General features: G+C 40.6%; 1 protein-coding gene across 1 annotated transcript in view; it reads right to left on the bottom strand.

Moving 5' to 3' along the window:
- CTTNBP2 (cortactin binding protein 2) overlaps positions 1-19,517 on the bottom strand; it is a 152,671-nt gene that overhangs the window by 31,870 nt on the left and 101,284 nt on the right. The window contains exons 9-14 of the mRNA XM_004389629.2: positions 17,610-17,727; positions 14,649-14,924; positions 12,226-12,321; positions 10,623-10,702; positions 2,062-2,148; positions 1,880-1,979 (exon numbers count right to left, since the gene is read on the bottom strand). Of these exons, the coding sequence (XP_004389686.1) occupies positions 1,880-1,979; positions 2,062-2,148; positions 10,623-10,702; positions 12,226-12,321; positions 14,649-14,924; positions 17,610-17,727 (757 nt within the window). The remainder of the gene's footprint in view (positions 1-1,879; positions 1,980-2,061; positions 2,149-10,622; positions 10,703-12,225; positions 12,322-14,648; positions 14,925-17,609; positions 17,728-19,517) is intronic.

Genomic DNA, 19,517 nt, shown 5'->3' with positions numbered 1-19,517 from the left:
GAGTTCATCACACAACATGTACGTGGGTGGGGGCAAGACAGAGGAAGAAACAATACTCTCAACTGCCTTGACCTATAGTTAGGTGGGGCACAGAGGTGGAAACAAAGTCTACTGCTGTTCCCTGGAGAGATCAGAGAAGGCTTCGTCTGAGGTGGCCTTAAAGCCTTTTGACGGGGGCTTTTCCTGTAGTTTCCAGAAAGACAGAGATTGTATCTATTTTAATCAGTACTGCACAACATAGTACTCTGAACAGTTCCTGCCAAGGGCAGTAATAATGTGTGCATGGGTTGTCTTTACTTTGTAATTCCAGATGAAAGATGCAGCGTGAGCAAACACACGGGAAGTGGGAAAGTAAAGGATACACAGGAAAGAAATACCATACGAACGAATGAATGGGCGACTTTTCTGATGCAGGAAATAGCTGGAGCACAGACACTTATTAAAAAGTGTCAGATAAGCCAATTAGGTGGACCAATGCCCTAAATGGAAAGACTTGAACAGCACGGACTTACTTCAGTGGGCAATAGAGGGATGAGGGGGCCAGGAATCACAGAAGGCTTTAAGTCAGGGGCTGCAAGGCCTGTGAAATATGTGCAGGGAGAAGAAGCAGTGGGCAGAGAAGCCACTTACAGGAAAGCAGATGAGATATAGGAACCAACCAACCAGTTGCCGTCAAGTCGATTCTGATTCATGGCAACCCCATGTGTTTCAGAGTAGAACTGTGCTCTGTAGTTTTCACTGGCTGTGATCTTTTGGTAGTAGATTGCCAGACCTTTCTTCCAAGGCACCTCTGGGTAGATTCAACCTGTCAACCTTTCAGTTAGCAGCTGAGCTCTTAACTGTTTGCGCTACCCAGGGACTATAGGAAATAGGGGGCATAAGCTAAGATGGTGCCAATGGGGATCGATGAAAAAGGAAACAGACCTGGCAGGGCCTGACCACAGACTGACTGCCTGTGGAGACAAGGGTGAAAGATCCATGAATAAGAGGACCTGGCAGTTCTATGTGGTCCTCATGTTACTTTTAAAAAATGGCAAGAGTTGATAACACTGCAAAAAAAAAAAAAAAAGAAAAAAAAATCCAAGAGTTTTCATGTAAAAACCTGGATTTCCGGCTTTTTCCTAAAAGTCACAAGACTTCACAACATTGGATCTACACTTCTGCCAGCAAAGAGCTACCGGAGCGGAGAGCTGCAGCGGACAAGGACAGGCCTCCCCAAACCACCCCCAGCCCGCTTCACCCCTTAACATGCTCTGCTTGGCACTGGGGGCATTTAGGTTTTTGGACCTGCCAATAAAACCAGAGTTTCAACTGCAGGTGGCCAAGAGAATTGTATCATTCACCAAAATTGGGAAGTTAGGAAGAGGAGCTCTCTGAGAAGATGCTAACCATAGATTTAGACACGCTGAGTTGGTCACCAAGGAACAAAGGGGCACGTTATTTGTAGATAATTAATAAACAATAATGAAACTGACTAAAACTGGTCTGCTTTTTATCATTGCCATGCTCCAGCAGTTCTCAACAGCATTAATGATACAATAGTCTGCCCCAGAGGGTAGAGGGGATGCTTCCACCACCTATCCCCCTAGGTATACCACTAGTGCCATTTACATAGTATGCCCACAACAAATCATGACTGACAGCAAAAGAGAAAGAAGAAAGAAAAGAAAATGCACGCCGCTCAACAGATGCAATGATACATACATGAAAATACTTTCTTGCATGTGTTCACTTGGGTTTCTAATTTTAATCCCATGAGCTGCTGAATAACTGAAAAGTTGACTTAAAATTATCCCCAAGCCACAAAGTGCATTTTAATGGTATCACTGAAGAGCATGCCTTCTGGTTATCACAATCCAGTCCCCTGAAATGGTCTTACCACTCCTGATGAACAGGTCGACCAGCTTTTCCTTGGAGAAACCAGCATCCACTTCAGCTCTCACTATTTCACAGGAGAAACCCACAGCCATTTGTCTGTGCTGTGATAAGAAAACAGACCGATCAGTTCTATACACTCTCGAATTGTCAAAGAAAAGGAGTGCATATGCAGGTAATCAATACCTTCATGCAGAGTGCAAGCTGATGTGCTATGTAGTCTTGCAAGCTTCCTTCTGGGCCATGGAAAATGACATTATGATATTGCTCAACCTATGGATAAACCAAGAGGAGAGCTCAGGTGAAAATGCTAAGTTGAGAAGCAGAGGGGAAAAAAACGGTGGCATTTCCTTTCTGGTTGTCCTAAGCCTTCCCAAAGATTCAAAACAATCTTTAAGGGATTAGCTTTATTCATTGGGCACTTGAAGTCTCTCACTGCAATGTGAAACAGTGACAAAGTATAGTATTTATCAAGAGTTTACATTTTATGAAAAAGCATACTGGTACTCTCTCTTTCCTCTGTTTTCTGTTGTAAGGTTCAGTACATTAGGTGGGAAACGTAGTTCTTAGTGTATTTTGTCCCCTGCTGATGCTCTGTAATATTTTCCTTTATCACCTCTTTCAGATGTTCCTGAATTTTTCTAACACTTATTTCGTTTTCCTTTTACTGGTTAAAATAGTTAATATATTTCACTAAGTAAATTTTGGAAAATACAAAAAAGGTATAAATAAGCAGAATAAAAATCACTGATAGTGTCACCACCCCAAAGAAACACTATGAATAAAAGTTTTTCCTTTACATAATTGATATTACATATGCAAGCATTTATTTATGTGTTTTCTTAAAGAAGGGTACACGGATGTCATCTTTTTGCAGCTGATGTATACCAGAGAATATCTTTATGCTGACTTCTTAGGAGTTGGGTGGAAAGTCAATTCCTGTCTATACAAGACAAAGGCAGTAACGTCTGGAGCAAATGTGGGAGGGGAAAGTCACCTGCCCACTTCCATTATTCTAGGTCAAAACCTCAACTCCCAGGCCACGTGCTCGGGAAAAGTTTTCTTTTTGGAAAGGTCTTGCAGAAAAGGACTCAGAGACAGGTGAAGCTCAAATCTACCCAGTTCTGTTATGTCACTCATGTGTGAAGATTGAGCCTTCCAGACTTAAAGAAGTGTTATACATGAAAATGTTCTTTCTTTTTATAATTTGGAATGGGACAATGTAGGACATGTATGTGTATCTTTGTGCTGTTGTTGATCTACTGTGCTCTGATAAGGTTGCCCCTTTGAGATCAGCGGGGAAGCCACATCCTTGTGGGTGGCTGGGGTGGACTTCTGGGAAGAGTATCCACGCACACGGTCCATCATTACGTGGGCAGATTATAAGATATGAAAGGAAGGCTTAAGGGGCAACTTTTAGCATGGAAGGCCACTGAACCCCCTCCTTTCCTGGGACCTTTAAGACTTGACCCTGGACTCCAAAGAGACCAAGACAGGCTTGCGGGAACTCTCGGAAGATGGAGGAAAGCCAGGCTTGGCCACTGGGCATTAGGCCATGAGTGAGGGAGGGATGTGGTCTAGACACTGGGCTTGGGACTGGGTTTTTAGGTTTTAAAAACCAACATATCTGGTAGTGATTTTCTCTCAGTTCGAATACTATTCCATTATTGTTAAGCCTTCAATAAAAAAGGGAACAGCTGGTATTCACACGGGGCCAGGATGGCAATGAGAAGAGAAGCATGCCTTAGAAGAAACATGACAGTACCTGTAGCTGCCCAAGAACATCAGGATGAAATCAACAGTAGCCCGGGCTGTACACTGCGGTAGTGGTGGTCTGCCAGCCAAGAAATGGTGGAGGTGTAAACAAGGACCAAGACTGGGACAGAAGACTCCCCCAGAGATATGAGGGAAAAGAATATTCTAGAAAGTTCAGCTGAGCTTCTGCTCCATAGGTGGAACCACAAAACCTCAGATGGAAAGGATGTCCTCATTTGTACCTGAGATGAGAAACCCTAAGGAACGTTCAGATTGTGCTTATAATAAAAAGATGTTGCCCAGAATTGTCTAGATGTGGCCTCTTTCACCCAATCTTAATTGGAACATGTAGGCCCTTTTGATATGCATACTCAGGCCTTTTTTGGCTTAGGATATTTTTCTTCCATTATGTTTTTGGTAATTGCTCCTGTTTCTGCTCTATTTATTCCTCAGGAACAGCTATAATGTTTAGCTTCCCTCTCTGTTCTCTCTCTGGGTATCTATCACCTTATCTCATCATTGTTATAACTCTGTCCTTCTCTTCTAAATTCTGGGAGAGCCCCTCAACTTAGTCTTTCACAACACTGAATACAATTTTCACTGTCTCAGTTCGGTTCTTTACTGCCTCAAATACAACTTTAATTTTTCCATTGCACATTTGGTTGTTCTTATAGTCTTCCTTACCTCTCTCTTTTTCCCCCTTTTTAATGTAACCTGGACTCCACTATGGTTTTTTAAATTTGCTTCATAATCTGTCATATTGCCTTCTATGTTGTTGTATACTGCTGAGTCGATTCCGACTCATAGCAACCCTGTAGGATGGAGTAGAACTCCCCATAGGGTTTCCTAGGCTGTAATCTTTACAGGAGCAGATCACCAGGTCTTTTTCCCAAAGAGTGGCTGGTGGGTTCGAATAAAAATAATTATCCAAAATTTTTTTCTGGGTTTTCTAGTAAGTAATTTTCAAGGGATGCTCTTCCTCCAGTCCAAGTTTTCAGAATGATATTCTCTTACTCTGTCTTGCAGTATTTTTTCATAGGCACAACGCTAATTTGTTGTTGTAAGTTTTTATGTACTAAGAAACCACAGGAAGAATTCTGCAATAAAGCAAGATGTGCAGACGACCACTGGCCTCATTCGCTGTCCATTTTTTCTCTGGCTGAACGCCCTCCTTAGGCCATCAGGTGAATGGCAGGCTGATGGCTATAGCTGCTAGTTAAACTAAGGAAGCAGCAATGGCTACAGTGGGAGGAACTCCCGCTGCCCAACATGGCAGACAAACGAATAAGCTGCAGCCCAAGGAAGCACTGCAGCCCAGGCGCTTATGGATAGTACACCTTCAGGGATGCTGTACATTCTCACCAGTCCCACCAGGTACCTCCTCAGGTCACTCTGGCAGTTGTGGTTTCCAAATGGACGTGAAAGGATGTGTACTGACAGGGGGCTGGAGGAGAATGTCATGGTGTGGCAAAAAAAGAGAAAAAACCAGACTATGCAGTAAAAAATCCCTGGGTGGTATAAATGGTTAATACGTTTGGCTAGTAACTGAAAGGCTAGAGTTTCTAGTCCACCCAAAATTGCCTTGGAAGAAAGACCTGGTGATCTACTTCTAAAAAATCAGCCACTGAAAACCCTATGGAGTACGGTTCTACTCTGACACACACGAGGTTGCCATGAGTTGGAGTTAACTCAATGGCTACTTGCTCATGTAGTAAAAGGATATATGTCTACTTGTCTAACTGGAAAAAATCTTACCTTTTTTGAATCATCAAAAAGATAGTAAGAGATGGATGAAAGTACTTTCCTATCTAATTTCAGGTTCAGTGTTGAAAAAGTGGGTGTAACACTCTGCTGCCCCTAAACCGAATACATTGCTGTCGAGTCGATGCTGACTCACAGCGAACCTATAGGACAAGAGAAGAACTACCTCATGGAGCTTCCAAGGAGTGGCTGGTGAATTCGAACTGTCGACCTTTTGGTTAGCAGCCGAGTTCTTAACTGCCACGCCACCAGCGCTCCACTGCCCCTAAAGGTAGTGGAAATATTTTTCCAGATTCTTGCTAAAAGGAGATCACAGTTCTAATTTTCTTTGTTACTGTGAGGTTTTAAACAATGATTCAAAAGTACCTTAGTGGGAAATCGCATGTTAGGTATAGCCAGGTACAATTTTAAACTAGAAATCTTGAACTCTTCAAATTAATCCCAAGTGGCCATGATTTACAGGGGGAGAAATTCTCTCACAAGGAATGCATTGTTTCAGACCAGTAAAACAGGATAAAGATTTTCAAGATTTACTGACTATTCTACCCTTGAGATTTTCGACTTGTATGGCTATTTACTCTTGTCTCACGTCTGAAAACAAGAGTACTACATTCGTTATAGCCATCCTGTCAAACTGCCTACACGTTCTTAAGACTGATTTTGAAATGATATAACAGCAAGAGACCCAATTTCACAGATAAGCTGTCTTCGATTTCAACACCTTATTTGTTCTCAGATTGTAGGTTCTCAGGAATACAGACAGGAAGCATTTAATTTTGAATTTCATTAAAAAGGCCATTCACTAGCAGTAAGCCCTTTGTGTTTACATAGTCTAACGTCTGTTGTGGAAGAAGGTCGAATACAAATACAAATCAATAAGTGAATTAAGTAGGTAAAAAAGGGATAAACAAAGACACAGACTTCCAGATGGTTCCTACATTCTGATGCATACATTCTATGAGTATGTTTCTCATTTCAGCTATTATCCATTTTCAGTTAAGTTTTAGTTAATGGTGTTTTGTTCTTTTGCCTCAGATGATATAGTTGTGTTGGGTACCATTAAGATCTGAACAACAACAACCAAAAAATTAACATAATGGCTAGGAGCCTGTTACTGTTCTGAGACTGGCGTGAACATGCAAAGCTCTGCCAAGAAAACATACTCATCTGTTCTAGCATCACCATATTACATTTCCCCAAATAGCAAGACCTTGGGTATAAGGAATATATATGCTCCTTGCTTCCAGCAGAGGGCTCTAAAGATGGATGTGTGTGTGTGTGTATTTATCTATACATATTACACATACATATATATATATATTTACAAATATATTTTATATTGTATATATAAATATTCCAATTATGTTGAAAGGAGATATCTGTTCTTTGAAAAAGAAAACTAACTCAACTTCTAAAAGGTGAATTATATTCACCAGAATTATGCCCTAAATCATGTCTACAACATGTCATTTCTGTTTATTAGTGAAGGGACATTGCTTGCCCTCTTTATCACGATGCTATCAATCCCCCTTGTATGCTTGTGTTTTCACAGCCTATTCAGGAAGCTCTTATGACATGTCAATTAGTGCTTTGTAAGGCAAATGGTTCCAGATTAAATGGAAACAAATGACCTCAACAATGGAAAATCCATCCCTTTATTATTATTATTTTTCCTCCTCTATTTTTCTGCAGAGTGTGGTTTACTAGAGGAGCTGGGGTCTCCACTAGTTTCCAGGTGTTTTCAGACTTGTGGCATTTTACAATAAACCTCAACTTGTGTTCAGCACTTCCCTTATCAGAGTCTGAGTAAAAGCTTCTACCGTCCAAAGACAGCTTTAGGCCAGGTTGTGCCAAGACACTGAACTCAAAAAAAGAATGAAAAATGAAAGTGCTTTACAGAGCCAACAAAAATTGGGACGACCACAGCTTAACATCTCATGCTTTATAGCTAGGAATTTAATTCCAACTTCTCTGACACTCAGTTTTAAAGAACTAATTTATTTATGACTTTAGAGCCACAAATGACATAGTTACTGTCAATTTATTCATGTAACATCCCCCCTAAACAACACTGGCACACCCAGTGTTCAGGATACAAAAAACTGGAGCCCTTTGTTACAGAGGATTTTAACCATTTGCTGAGGTCCCTTCTTTACAGACTAGGTATAAGAGAGTAATGGGAATTCAAGAGAAATTACAGTACTCACACACACACACACACACATATATATGTACGCGCTGTTGTTAGGTGCCACCTAGTTGATTTTCGACCAACAGCGACCCCATGTGACAAAGTAGAACTGGCCCACAGTATTTTCTAGGCTGCCCCACTGGGTTTTTACAGCCAAGAAAATCCAACAGGGCAGTTCTATCTACTCCATCACATGGGGTCACTTTGAGTCGGAATCAACTCAAAGGCATCTAATAACAACATTCCCATTTACCAAGCCTGTTGCCATCGAGTCAATTCCAACTCACAGCGACAACAACATTACATGTATATTTATTCATTTGCTTTTTGTCTTCTCCCATTAGAACCGAAGCTCCATGAATGTATTTAGGAGGCTCTCAATAAAAGGTTGTCAAATATTAAAGAGCAAACCAGGATAGAAAAATGCATAATACATGGCAGTGGTTAAGAGCTTGGCTGCTAACCAAACGGTCAGCAGTTCGAATCCACCAGCTGCTCCTTGGAAACACTATGGGGCAGTTCTACTCTGTTCTATAGGGTCACTATAAGTCGCAACTGACTCAGTGGCAATGGGTTTTTATTCCCTTGAAGGGCTTATAACCTTGTATGGAAGAAAAAAATCATACACAACTATTATAAAACATTATTCCCTTGTCACTTTAAATTCTTAAGTGCTTGCTAAAATAAGTGATAAATTTTTATTTTATTTTAATCCAAAAGTTAATTTTGGGGTTTAAAAAAACTTTACATTCATTAAATTGAGAATAGAACGGCCAACAGTGTTGATTTAGTCTTTAGTTTGTTAGTCATTTAGAGCCCTGGTTGTGTAGTGATTAAGAGCTTGGCTGCTAACCAAAAGGTTGGCAGTTTGAATCCTCAGCTGCTCCTTGGAAACCCTATAGAGCAGTTCTACTCTGTCCTATAGGGTCACTGTGAGTCGGAATCAGTGGGTTTGGTTTTTTTTTTTGGTTAGTCATTGGTAGTTAAACTGTGTTTTATGCATAACGGGGCACACATATACGTGTATTTAGAATATCCTACGTGCACTGTGACTAGTAGACTCTCATTTCACAGATCTGCTCAGTCAAGGCTAATTTGCAGTTGTAATTCAATGTTATTGTCTTTCTATTGATTTTATCAGCTGCACAGATGAATGGAAAGCCCTGGGCCATTTGTACAGAACCTTGCCTCTGCAGAGAAGCCGAGAAGGGAGAAAGGACAGAAGGAATTAGTTATACCAGGTGGTCCAACTCAGGGCCTGAGGCTTACATTCCTGAAAACCAGTTGGTCACACCTTTCAACCTCCACTGAAGCAAAGGAATGAGATAGATCTACTTTCTTTTCAAATGTGACCCTCAGGTGCCCTTTGATGCTTCGGGGAGATGAGAGCAAACAGCAAAAGAAATAAAGTAAAAATATCAGATTCAGAACTCCATCTCTCCTGAATTGTAAGGCCTTTGAATGTTTATACACTACTGTGGCTGCTTTTACAAAGATCAATCCCAACTTTGTGCCTAGCTAGAAGTTCTCTGGAATGGTTTTGAGTACTTCTTTTCATCAGGGGAGAAAACAAAGACATCAATTCAGAGTTTATGGAAACAGCTTTTGTGAAGGGTCTTAGTCCAATCCACTCATATTTTTTTTTTTTTTAAAGACTTTACAAATTAAGGTGGCAAACAGAAGTGTTTATGTAATGTTCTGTATCATCAACATTAGTTTTAGACAGAAACACACACATACATATCAAGAACTTATACAATACCTGGCCTCATCATTCACTATCTGTATGGTCTTCAGCAAGTTATGTTACCTCTCTCTGCTTCAGTTTCCTCATCTATTAAACGGATGATATACCTACCTCATAGAGATACTTTGAGGAATAAATAAAATAAAACATGTAAGTGTACTTAGCCAACTGCCTGGCATATAGTAAGTGCTCAATAAATGCAAGGCATTGTATTTATCCATTTTGTATCTAGCATTTGCTACGTTCCCACAAAAATCATACTCTTCCTTTTCCTCTTCCTAACAGAAGCACCTAGTTTTAGCTGGGTGCATGGATGCTTAGCAAAAGACCACACTGCCCAGCTAGTAGGTAACATGTGTCTAAATTCTGGCCAATGGAATGTGGGCAAGAGGGATGTGCACAACTTCCCTAAAGGCAGGAGCTTGCCCTGCAGGGTCTCTTCCCTCAGGCTAGAATGGAATATAGGAGTGGTGAACCATCTTTGACCAAGCTGACATAATCATTACCCTAAGGGACAGCAGAGCCACAAGAGAGAAGGTGCTGGGTCCCTGGACCACCTACCAGAGCAGTCACCTGCCCTCCCTCTAACCTCTGGACCTCTCACCCACTGGGATTTCTATGTATAAGAGAAATAAATTTCTGTCCTTTATTATTGTTTGGTTTCTGTTAAAGTGGCCAAATCAATATCTTAATGAATACTGCCATATTTATTCGATTTATAAACTATACCGTAGTTTACACAAATAACGCACATTATATGCTTTTTTCCAATCGAGCCCTCACCGGGCAAGGTATTTTTGTAAGCACGCTATGCTAATTTTTTTAACAGCAACATGTAAAAAAGAATTTCCATTCAGTGCTTATGAAAATACCTTGGGTGGGGGGAGGGCATGGTTGGCAAAAAAAGTACAAAATGCGTGTTATTTGAGTAAATATACAGTAAGTTTATAGCACTGCATCTTGATACTTATGGCTGTTCCCTTCCATGTTGATGATCATGTATCTGATGTCAAGTCTTTGTTAATGGAAGACAACCTCCTCTTGCTCAAATTATAATTTTCTGCAAGTCACAGGTGGTCTCCAGGGCCATGAGACTGACACCTGGACATGACAGTAAACAAAATCCAGAACTAAGCAATGAGCAGCTTTCCAGCTGAGGAAGGCAATGGTGTTGTCAGGGTGCAGGGCACAGTGTGGGTGTGGCTCACCCTCTTCTGAACATAAAAATAGGCCACCAGTACTCCAGTGTCAAGAATGGGAAATGTAAGACTCCACCTGGCAGAGTGGACCTACCAGCCTGAGGTAGTTCTGCAGCATTGGAAGAGGGATCATAGATGCGTAAGTCACACTACTGAGGCAGCCTTCTTGAGGACCTGTAAGAAATGAATACATGGAAGGAAAATTGGCTCTTCCTTACTAAATGCAAATGATCAAAATCCAACAGAATCTCTCATAAAAGATAAAACGTATTTGTTGACTGATCATAGGCAGGGCTGATATTTGGCCAGGAAGCACTAGCAGGCTTTTACCATTGTGAAAATACTGAAATACTTCATACTGCTTGGTAAAAAGCCACTGCTCCTGGCCTCCTAAGAGTTTCCCAGCTGTCCCTTCCTCTCCCTCAGGATGCCCACCCATCTTCTGTCAATCTCAGTCAGGGGCTTCCAGATCCCGGCTCCAACACTGCAGCTGGTATCTACTCTGATTGCTGGGTTCAGTATCCTAGATAATCCCAATCTCAAAAAGTTCTAGCCTTGGCCAGCAATGGTGCATAGGTCTGGGGTCTCCTTGTAGGTGCCCTGCTCCCTTGCTGCCAAGTGCTGCCACTCTCTCAATATACTGTTTGAGCCTAAAGGAATTTTTTGGGATGACCTCACACTTTATATATATATTTTTTAAACTTCAATAAGACAGTTCAAACAATAAAATAAAACTTTATTAGTTGAGACTGAATTTTTTTAAGACCCATTCACATGTATGGGAAATATATGTTGAAATCAGTAGCATTTTAGAATTAAGGGCTGAGAGGCTGAGAATTCCTATACCACTTACTAGCTGTATGATCTTAGGCAAGAAAATTAATCTCTGTGGGCCTCTGTTTCTTATCTATAAAATGAGGATAAACAGAAATACATACCTCATTGGGTTGTTATGAGGATTAAATGAATTTATACTTGTAATGTGTAAACCACCTGTTAAAAACCAAACCCACTGCTGGTGAGTCAATTCTGACTCACAGTGACCCTACATGACAGAGCAGAACTACCCCATAGGGTTTCCAAGGCTGTAAATCTTTATAGAAGCAGATCGCCACATCTTTCTCCTGGGGAGCAGCCGAGTGTTTTAACTACTGTGCCACCAGGTGTCCTGTGTAAACAAAAAGGCCTAGCAAATAGTAAGTGCTCACTAAATGTTAGCCTGGTCCCATTATAATAGCCATCTATACACCTGACAGTAACAAAAGACGCTTCTCCTAACACGGTCTCTGTCACTCTCTTGTCAGCAAGTCAGAGTGGCCTCCGGTTTGTTCTTAATAAGTGATATAATCTGAATCGCAGGAAACGGCCACCAGTGAGAGCTGCACCTGATTCACGTAATCAGTGTCACTGAATTGTGTATGTAAAACATGTTGAATTGGCAAATGCGTTGTTTTTTTTTTTTTTAACAAAAGGGGAAAAAAAAAAGCCAGGGACAGACAATGCCATAGGTATCAAAAACACAGGCTTTTAACTTTCTTCCCTTAATCAAGTGTCTCAGAAACCATCTCATTACTTAGGAGTCACATGAGCATGGCTGGGGGTCACAGGACAAAAACACGCAGATGTAAAAACTGGTACTGGGAAGCAATCATGTAGTAAAACTCTTTAAATGTCACCTCTGTTTGCCACATCTTTACCTGACAAAAGCACAGTGACCTGCTCAGCCTTATTCTTCCTCATAAAGTCCCACGGGGACTGGGCGAAGCTCTGACCAGCTGACCATGGAACACTTCCTGTTGCAAATAAATAAATAAATAAATAAATCATTTTTATTATAAGTTAATACATGATCTTCTCGGTGAGAATCCTAAAGACTCCAGAGCTTCAGTTGTCAGAGGCATGTACAGAGTATGTGAAGGGTCGCACAAGGGAGTAATCCCTTGTTTGTTGAAAGTCAAGAGGAAGGCCTTCAATCTACAGACCTCTCCAAAGCAGTCTTTAAGAGGGATAAAGAGAAGCCTGGAGAATAACAATACAACCAAATATTTCTGGGGTTACGTTTTCAACAGCAAAGCTGATCAAGACGTAAAACCTTTCCATGGTTCTTCCAACGCCCACCTCACAGAGTCCAAGCACTTTGGAAGGGACATCAGGCCCTTTTTGATCTGGTTCCTGCCACCTTTTCTAGCTTCAGAGAGAGCAATTTTGTAGAGTCCAGGAAAACCAGGTAACTTCAGGTGCTCAGAATAAGGTTACTCTTGCTCAGAATGGGTCTCACCCCAGAGGTGTCTTCTCTAAGGATTATTGTTGTTGTTAGGTGCTGTTGAGTCAATTCTGATTCATAGTGACCCCATGTGATAAAGCAGAACTGCCCCATTGGGTTTTCTTGGCTGTAATCTTTCTGGCAGCCGATTGCCAGGTCTTTCTCCTGTGGAACCACTGGATGGGTTCAAACTGCCAACCTTCCTGTCAGCAGCTGCATGCTTAACCTTTGCATCACCAGGACTCCTTTTTCTCTAGGGAGGGATTAGTAATATGTATTTCGTCTCATCTCTTCTCTTCTCCAGATCAATTCGTTAGATTTCTGTTGTCAACACGCTCCCAAAACATTCATGTATACCCCTTATAACTGTGTTTATCTGTTGGCCTAAGGTTCTTTTAGTCTAACTCAGGCCATCAAACCAGCAAAATCACGTACATGCATACATCAGTAACACCACAGTTACCAATTATAGACAGACAGGAAACTAAGCCTTTTACCTACAAAACTTAATAAATTTTAGATCAGAAATACTACTAGGTTTCAGTGTATAGTTGTATAGCTCTGTACTTCTGTGATAAGCATGGAGAGTGGACCAATCAAGCCTTAGCATCCATTACTTATAGAGGTAAATGTGTCCAACGGTGGTGAATGCTCATTTGCCTTCACCAGTCTCCAGTTAGCTAAGTGAGGGCTAATATGCATGTGGCTCTGCTGACTTAGTTTATGAGACCCTTGGAGCAGTACCACACCTTGAGCAACACTATGATGTGTCGGCAAAAAGGATTCCTGGGAACCATTTATGAGTTATTTTTCTTAATGCAATTATTTAACTGTATAATAATACTTCCAGAAAATAATTTTCATGATCATACCAGAGATTCATAAAATCAACTTGTCATAATCTGCCCTAAAATTGCGTGATATTAGCACGTGTAAGCAAACAGAATAAAACACTTTCTTATATAATAAGCTGGTACGTTAATAGCATGGTAAGAGCCTCCCCTTCCTCCAACTTGGCCATTCTTCTGCAATAAGGTGCAGCTGAAAGTACACGGGGTTTCCGATCAGATGGACTGGTTTGACTCCCGGCTGCTTTGCTCATTAGCTGTGGAACTCAGGAAGATCATCTTGTAATCTGCCTAGTTATCTGTACAATGAGGCTGTTGTAAGGACTCACTGAGGTACCATTTCCGAAGTGCCCAGCACAGTCCTGGCATAGCTGTAGAGGACCCACAGATGTTAATTCTTCTGATGCAAGGGGGAAGAAAATAACCAGGGACAATTAACGTTTATAGAGCATTTATTCTGCTCACCCAAAAGCAAATCTTATCTTTATAATTTCTCTGGAGTCTGTTTCATGGTGTCTACTCAGCGGAAATAACCAGCCATCACCCAACTCATGCCATGTGGGAGCTGTGAATGTTATCTTCATTGAGGCGCTTTCTTCCAACTCTAGACGAGGGCTCCTGTTGTAGAGGTGAGATGTCAGTGGACTACAGCACCTTGCGTGGCACAAGGACCAATCTGGAGCTGTGCTCTGAACTTGTGAATTAGAAAGCAGCTGCAGCAATTCATTTCCTGCATTTATCTAGAATAGCAAGTGCAATCACAAAGCCTCATCAAGGGCTTTCATGTCCTTTACTCTCTGCGTATTATTTGAGGCATAAAAGCATTTTTATACCAAAAGGCAACATTATGTAATGGCTGCACTGTGAATACGCAAGTGTTTCAGCACAGACAGCTGCCACAAGCGAGCTCTGAATGTGCTTAATCAACGAACTATGTATCATGTTATGTAGCCCACAAGCATAAATAAACCCAGATCTTTAACTGTTTTCATTGTAGGACTGCTGATACCTAGCATGATGGATAGTATGCTGCTTGTGCCGAGACCGATGCTAGATTCAGTGCTGTTATTAAACGTCACGTCTTCCAGTCTCCACCATACATCAGAAGAGATTGCTTGGAAATGATTTGTCAGAGCTTGACTCACTGCTTTTGAAAAATCATCCCACGATGTCTGTTTCCGGATATTTAAAGCACATATTGTGTTTTCGCATTCAAAATCATCGGAACCATAGTTGTCTTGTTGAGTCTCACCCACTCTAATCCTTAAGGGTATTTTAAGAGCATCTGTTGAAAGAATAAAAGAATTAGAAGTTAAAAAAAAAAAAATCCTGATAGCAAGACAGCAAAACTGTTACATAAAATAAAAAGATACGAACATTTTTTAAAACAAACCAAAGCACAGCTATCTTATTTCTTTAAATAACATTAAATTGAATGCTCTTTTACTGGAGTAAGTTTTGGTTTCTCAGCCCCTTCCCAGTTTCTGTTACCATGTTGCACGAACCCATTTTCTTTCTTTGTGTCTTTGATCTCTTCAGCTTCATTGACCCTTTCCCTTCAACAAGATTCTCAAGTTCTTAAAAAAAAAAAAAAAAAAAAAAAGGAGGAAAAACAGAGCCCTCTCTTGACCCTGAATCCCCTACATTGCCATTTCCTTCACCTTCAAAAATAATGTCATGAGTGAGGCAGTCTGTATTTGGATGGGTCAGTGGGCTTAGCATAGTGGCTTCAGAATCACACAGAAATGAGCACCAGGTCAGCCCGCTACCGGTTGTGTTACTTGGTAAATTACCTCAATCTCCCTGTCCCTCAATTTCTTCTTCTGTAAAACAGAAGGAATATGTATCAAGTTGTTATGAAGAGTAAATGAACTTATGTTCGTAATGGGTTTAGCACACTGTCACGTGGCAAATGCTGCTGTTGTTAGGTGTTGCCGAGTTGATTCCCACTCATAGTGACCCCATGTGACAGAGTAGAACTGTCCCATAGGGCTTTCCTGGCTGTAATCTTTATGGATTTAAGTCCTCAAAACACTAGAAATCATAGATGATGCATTAAAAGTGTGGTTTATTTTAAAAAAGAATATGTGGAACTTCAATCAGCAGAACCATATAAGGAAAAGACCACCATCTAAAAGCGGGTGCAAGAATTACTTTGTATGTTTTAAATTAAAATAAAATGTTTAAAAATGTGTATTTTTATGATCCTCTTCTTAAACTGGCTTTTGCAGTTAAGTGACTGACTACTGGGTTACTTTATTTTCAGTTCTCAGTCCTCATCTTTCTTATCAACAGCATCTGACATAACAGGTCTCTCTGTCCTTGATAAACTTCTAGGCCATCACATTCTTTGGATTTCCTTGTACCTCATTAGTTGCTCTTTAATATTACTCCTTTTCTGGTCCCTCCACTTTTTCCAGACTTCTTAATGGTAGGGTGTTCCATGGCTCATTTCTCTTCTTCTTTTTCTATGTATATTCACTCCTTAAGTGATCTCACCCAGTCTCATGACTTTAAATATCTATAGATGGATGACTCAAAATTTACATATCCAGCAAATACTTGAATTTCTGCTGACCTGCCATCTCTACATAGATATCCTAACAGCCATCTCAAATTCATACATCCAAAACAAAACTCCTGATTTTACTTAGCAAAACCTACTTCACCCACAGCCTTCCCTCTAGCAGCTGACGGCATTTCTATCCTGGCAACTACTCAGGCTGAACACCTCAGAGTTACTTAGGAGGCCCTAATCCCTCATACGTCACATTCAATCCATGAGGGGTCCTGTTGGCTCTACACCTTCAGCTATATCACTTCTCACTGCCTCCACTGCTATAAGCCTGGATTGCACCACCATTATTATCTCTCATCTGGAATACTATGGTGATGTCCTAATAGGTCTCCTTGACTCTACTCTTTCTTATACTGAATCTGGAGCCCTGGTGGTACAGTGGTTAAGAGCTATGGCTGCTAACCAAAAGGTCAGCAGTTCAAATCCACCAGCCACTCCTCAGAAACCCTATGGGGCAGTTTTACTCTGTCCTATAGGGTTGCTATGAGTTGGAACCGACTCGATGGCACCTAACAACAACATTTACAATCTAAAAGAAAATCTATGAATTTAGTTAAAGAAGAAAACATTTCAATTTTTAAAATTCTGCTTATAGATACAGTTGGCTGACTGGGTAGACTGGGTGATAATCTTGACATAGGAAGTCATAATATTTGGTATGATGCAGCCCACCATATTCATAAACCCACAAGGAAACCTTTCAGAAAATGTGCTGAGGAGCATATATTCTTAGAGCTGGAAGGAACCCAAGAGATCATCAATTATTTTCATATATAGGTAGGCAACCAGGTCCTGAGAGGGCAACCGATATGCCTAGGTTCATAGGATCAGCTGATGGCAGAGTACTCGGCTCTGATTCCTCATACCCTTCTAGTCTACAGTCTAGAAAAACAATCTAAGTCAGAAGTAAAGAGTGGTAATTATTTAAAATGCTCTCTGAGGTCAGTAAAATGCAAGAAAGATCTAGCATTATTTGAATAGCAATTAATTCTGCAAAGAGAGTTGCTGAGTGGTGCAACAGCGTGCTTGGCTGCTAACTGAAAGGCTAGAAGTTCAAGTTCACCCAGAGATGTCTTGGAAGAAAGGCCTGCAGATCTACTTCCGAAAAATCAGCCACTGAAAACCCTATGGAGCACAGTTCTACTCTGACACACACGGGCTTCCAATGAGTCACAACTGACTTGATGGCTGCTGGTGGTAGTAATTCTGCAAAAAGCCATTCTACACGGAAAAGGCAATAATTACCCCATTGATAATCAATAAAGTGTTTTGTGATAGTGGGGGTTCAAAGGTTATGAAGCAAATGAGAAAAATGTAGTTGCATCATATTCTTCCCACTGTCCCAGAGGCTCCCCAGCGTAGGTGAATTATGAAGCTGTAAACGTCACTCACTCAGATTCTCCAGCAGATGCTTGCAGTCATCAGTGGCGACGTCATGAACAGTCCGATTGCACTTATCTTTCCTTTCAGGCTCAAGCCCTCCGTGCTGACACAAGATTTCTAAGCAGTTCTGTAAAGACAAGAGCTCTGTCACCTCCATGCTACAAATGAGCTAACTGGAACCAAACACCCAAGACAAAAGTCAGATGCCTGTAGCAAGCCAATTAGGAACTCATAGCTAAAATTTTATTTCAATTCCAGCACACTTGATGTACAAATTAATCTTAACAATGCCTAGAGATGAAAAGCAAAGAATACTTCATTTAAATGTGAGTCATAGGATCAAAACATTGTTCCACTGAACAGTCTCTTAGTTTTAAAAAAAAAATGTTAGCTTACTAATCACTCAGTCTGCCAAGGGAAACTAAGAAATTGGCTTCATCAGACAAGATCATTTTACAGTAATTTGGCAATATAAACCAAAAAGACTTTTGTTACAATTGGATGCTTTTTGCTGTCTTCTAGATTACAGCTATTAATCGCTTTCTGGTAGGTGAAGTGCCGACTCCATTTTAACGATTACGCCCCAGAGTCCTCTTAAGTACATTTATATTTAGATTGTACGCTGCCTTACTTTTTTATTTGAAAAATACAAACACTGTGTTGTTGAGCTTTTAGAAAAACATTCCCAATTGATGTTGAAAATTGTGTTCCTTGTTTTTTCAACTTTTTCCTCTTCTGTGTTAAGGAAGTCTCCACTAAAAACATATCAGTGACCTAGGAACTGAAGTCTTAGTTCTCTGAATTTTTTCAAATGCAAAGTAGAAGACAATATAAAATACATACATTTTCTAATAAATAGTTGCACAGTAGGATTCTACATCAAGATATTTACCAAGGAACTCTGCTCTATCAACTTTTATCATTTCATTCAACACAATGTCTGTAAAATTCATCCATGTGTTGGGAGTAGTCATAATTCATCCTTTTTTTAAAAGATTTCTGTGTGGTATTTCGTTATATGTCTACACTACAATTTATTTATAGATTTATACATTCCTCTGTTGATGGACATTTGGGTTCTACTATAAACATTTTAGACATGTCCTTTGGTGAACACGTCTGCATATCTGTTGGGTATATACACACCAGAGTTGGACTGCTGGGTCACAGGGTACACATATGTTCTATGCGGGGTTCTCGTTTGAAACCTTGCTGAAAATTTGCATATCTAACAAGTTCCCAAGCGATGCTAGTGCTGCTGGTTAGGGACCAATTCTGAGAACCACTAGTAGAACAGTGGTTCTCAAAAATTTATTATACATAAGAATCACCTGAGGATCTTATTCAACTGTGGATTCTGATTCAGTATACCTGGGATGAAGAAGCAAATTCTCAGCAAGGATTCGAACTGGAACAAACCAGTTTAAAGCCCTGGTTCTATGTTAGTAGACACTGCAAAGAGTTTTCTTAAGTGGTTATACCAATTTCCACTCCCATCAGCAGTATATGAATTTCAGTTGCTTCATATTGCCCCCCTAAACACATTTTTAGATGCAATAACAAGTTCACAAGAAAGTACAGGAAATCCCCAAGGGCCAGAAAGAAAAACAAAGAGTAAGCCGAAATCACCAATTTAGTGAAACTGGAACCAGGAAGCCAGTGCTGACTTGAAGGCAAAGATGATATGGAGAACCTAGTGTTTTGGGGATTAATGGACACTGAGGGGATGGGAGACTGACTAGACCTTGGGCCCCACAAAATGGGGGAGCTCCACGAGGGGATCTCTGACTAAAGTCAGGGAAGGTACAGAAAATCTGCCTGCCTACAAAGGGAACCAATGAGAACATCTGTTTCATGTTAGCCTGCTCAGGTGGGAGGAATCTCCTTTGAAAACTGTAATCAAAGTCTAGCTTCCAT

This window comes from Trichechus manatus, unplaced genomic scaffold (genome assembly GCF_000243295.1).
Source record: "Trichechus manatus latirostris isolate Lorelei unplaced genomic scaffold, TriManLat1.0 scaffold00251, whole genome shotgun sequence".
NCBI lineage: Eukaryota > Metazoa > Chordata > Mammalia > Sirenia > Trichechidae > Trichechus > Trichechus manatus.
This window is presented reverse-complemented; position numbering and strand designations above follow the sequence as displayed.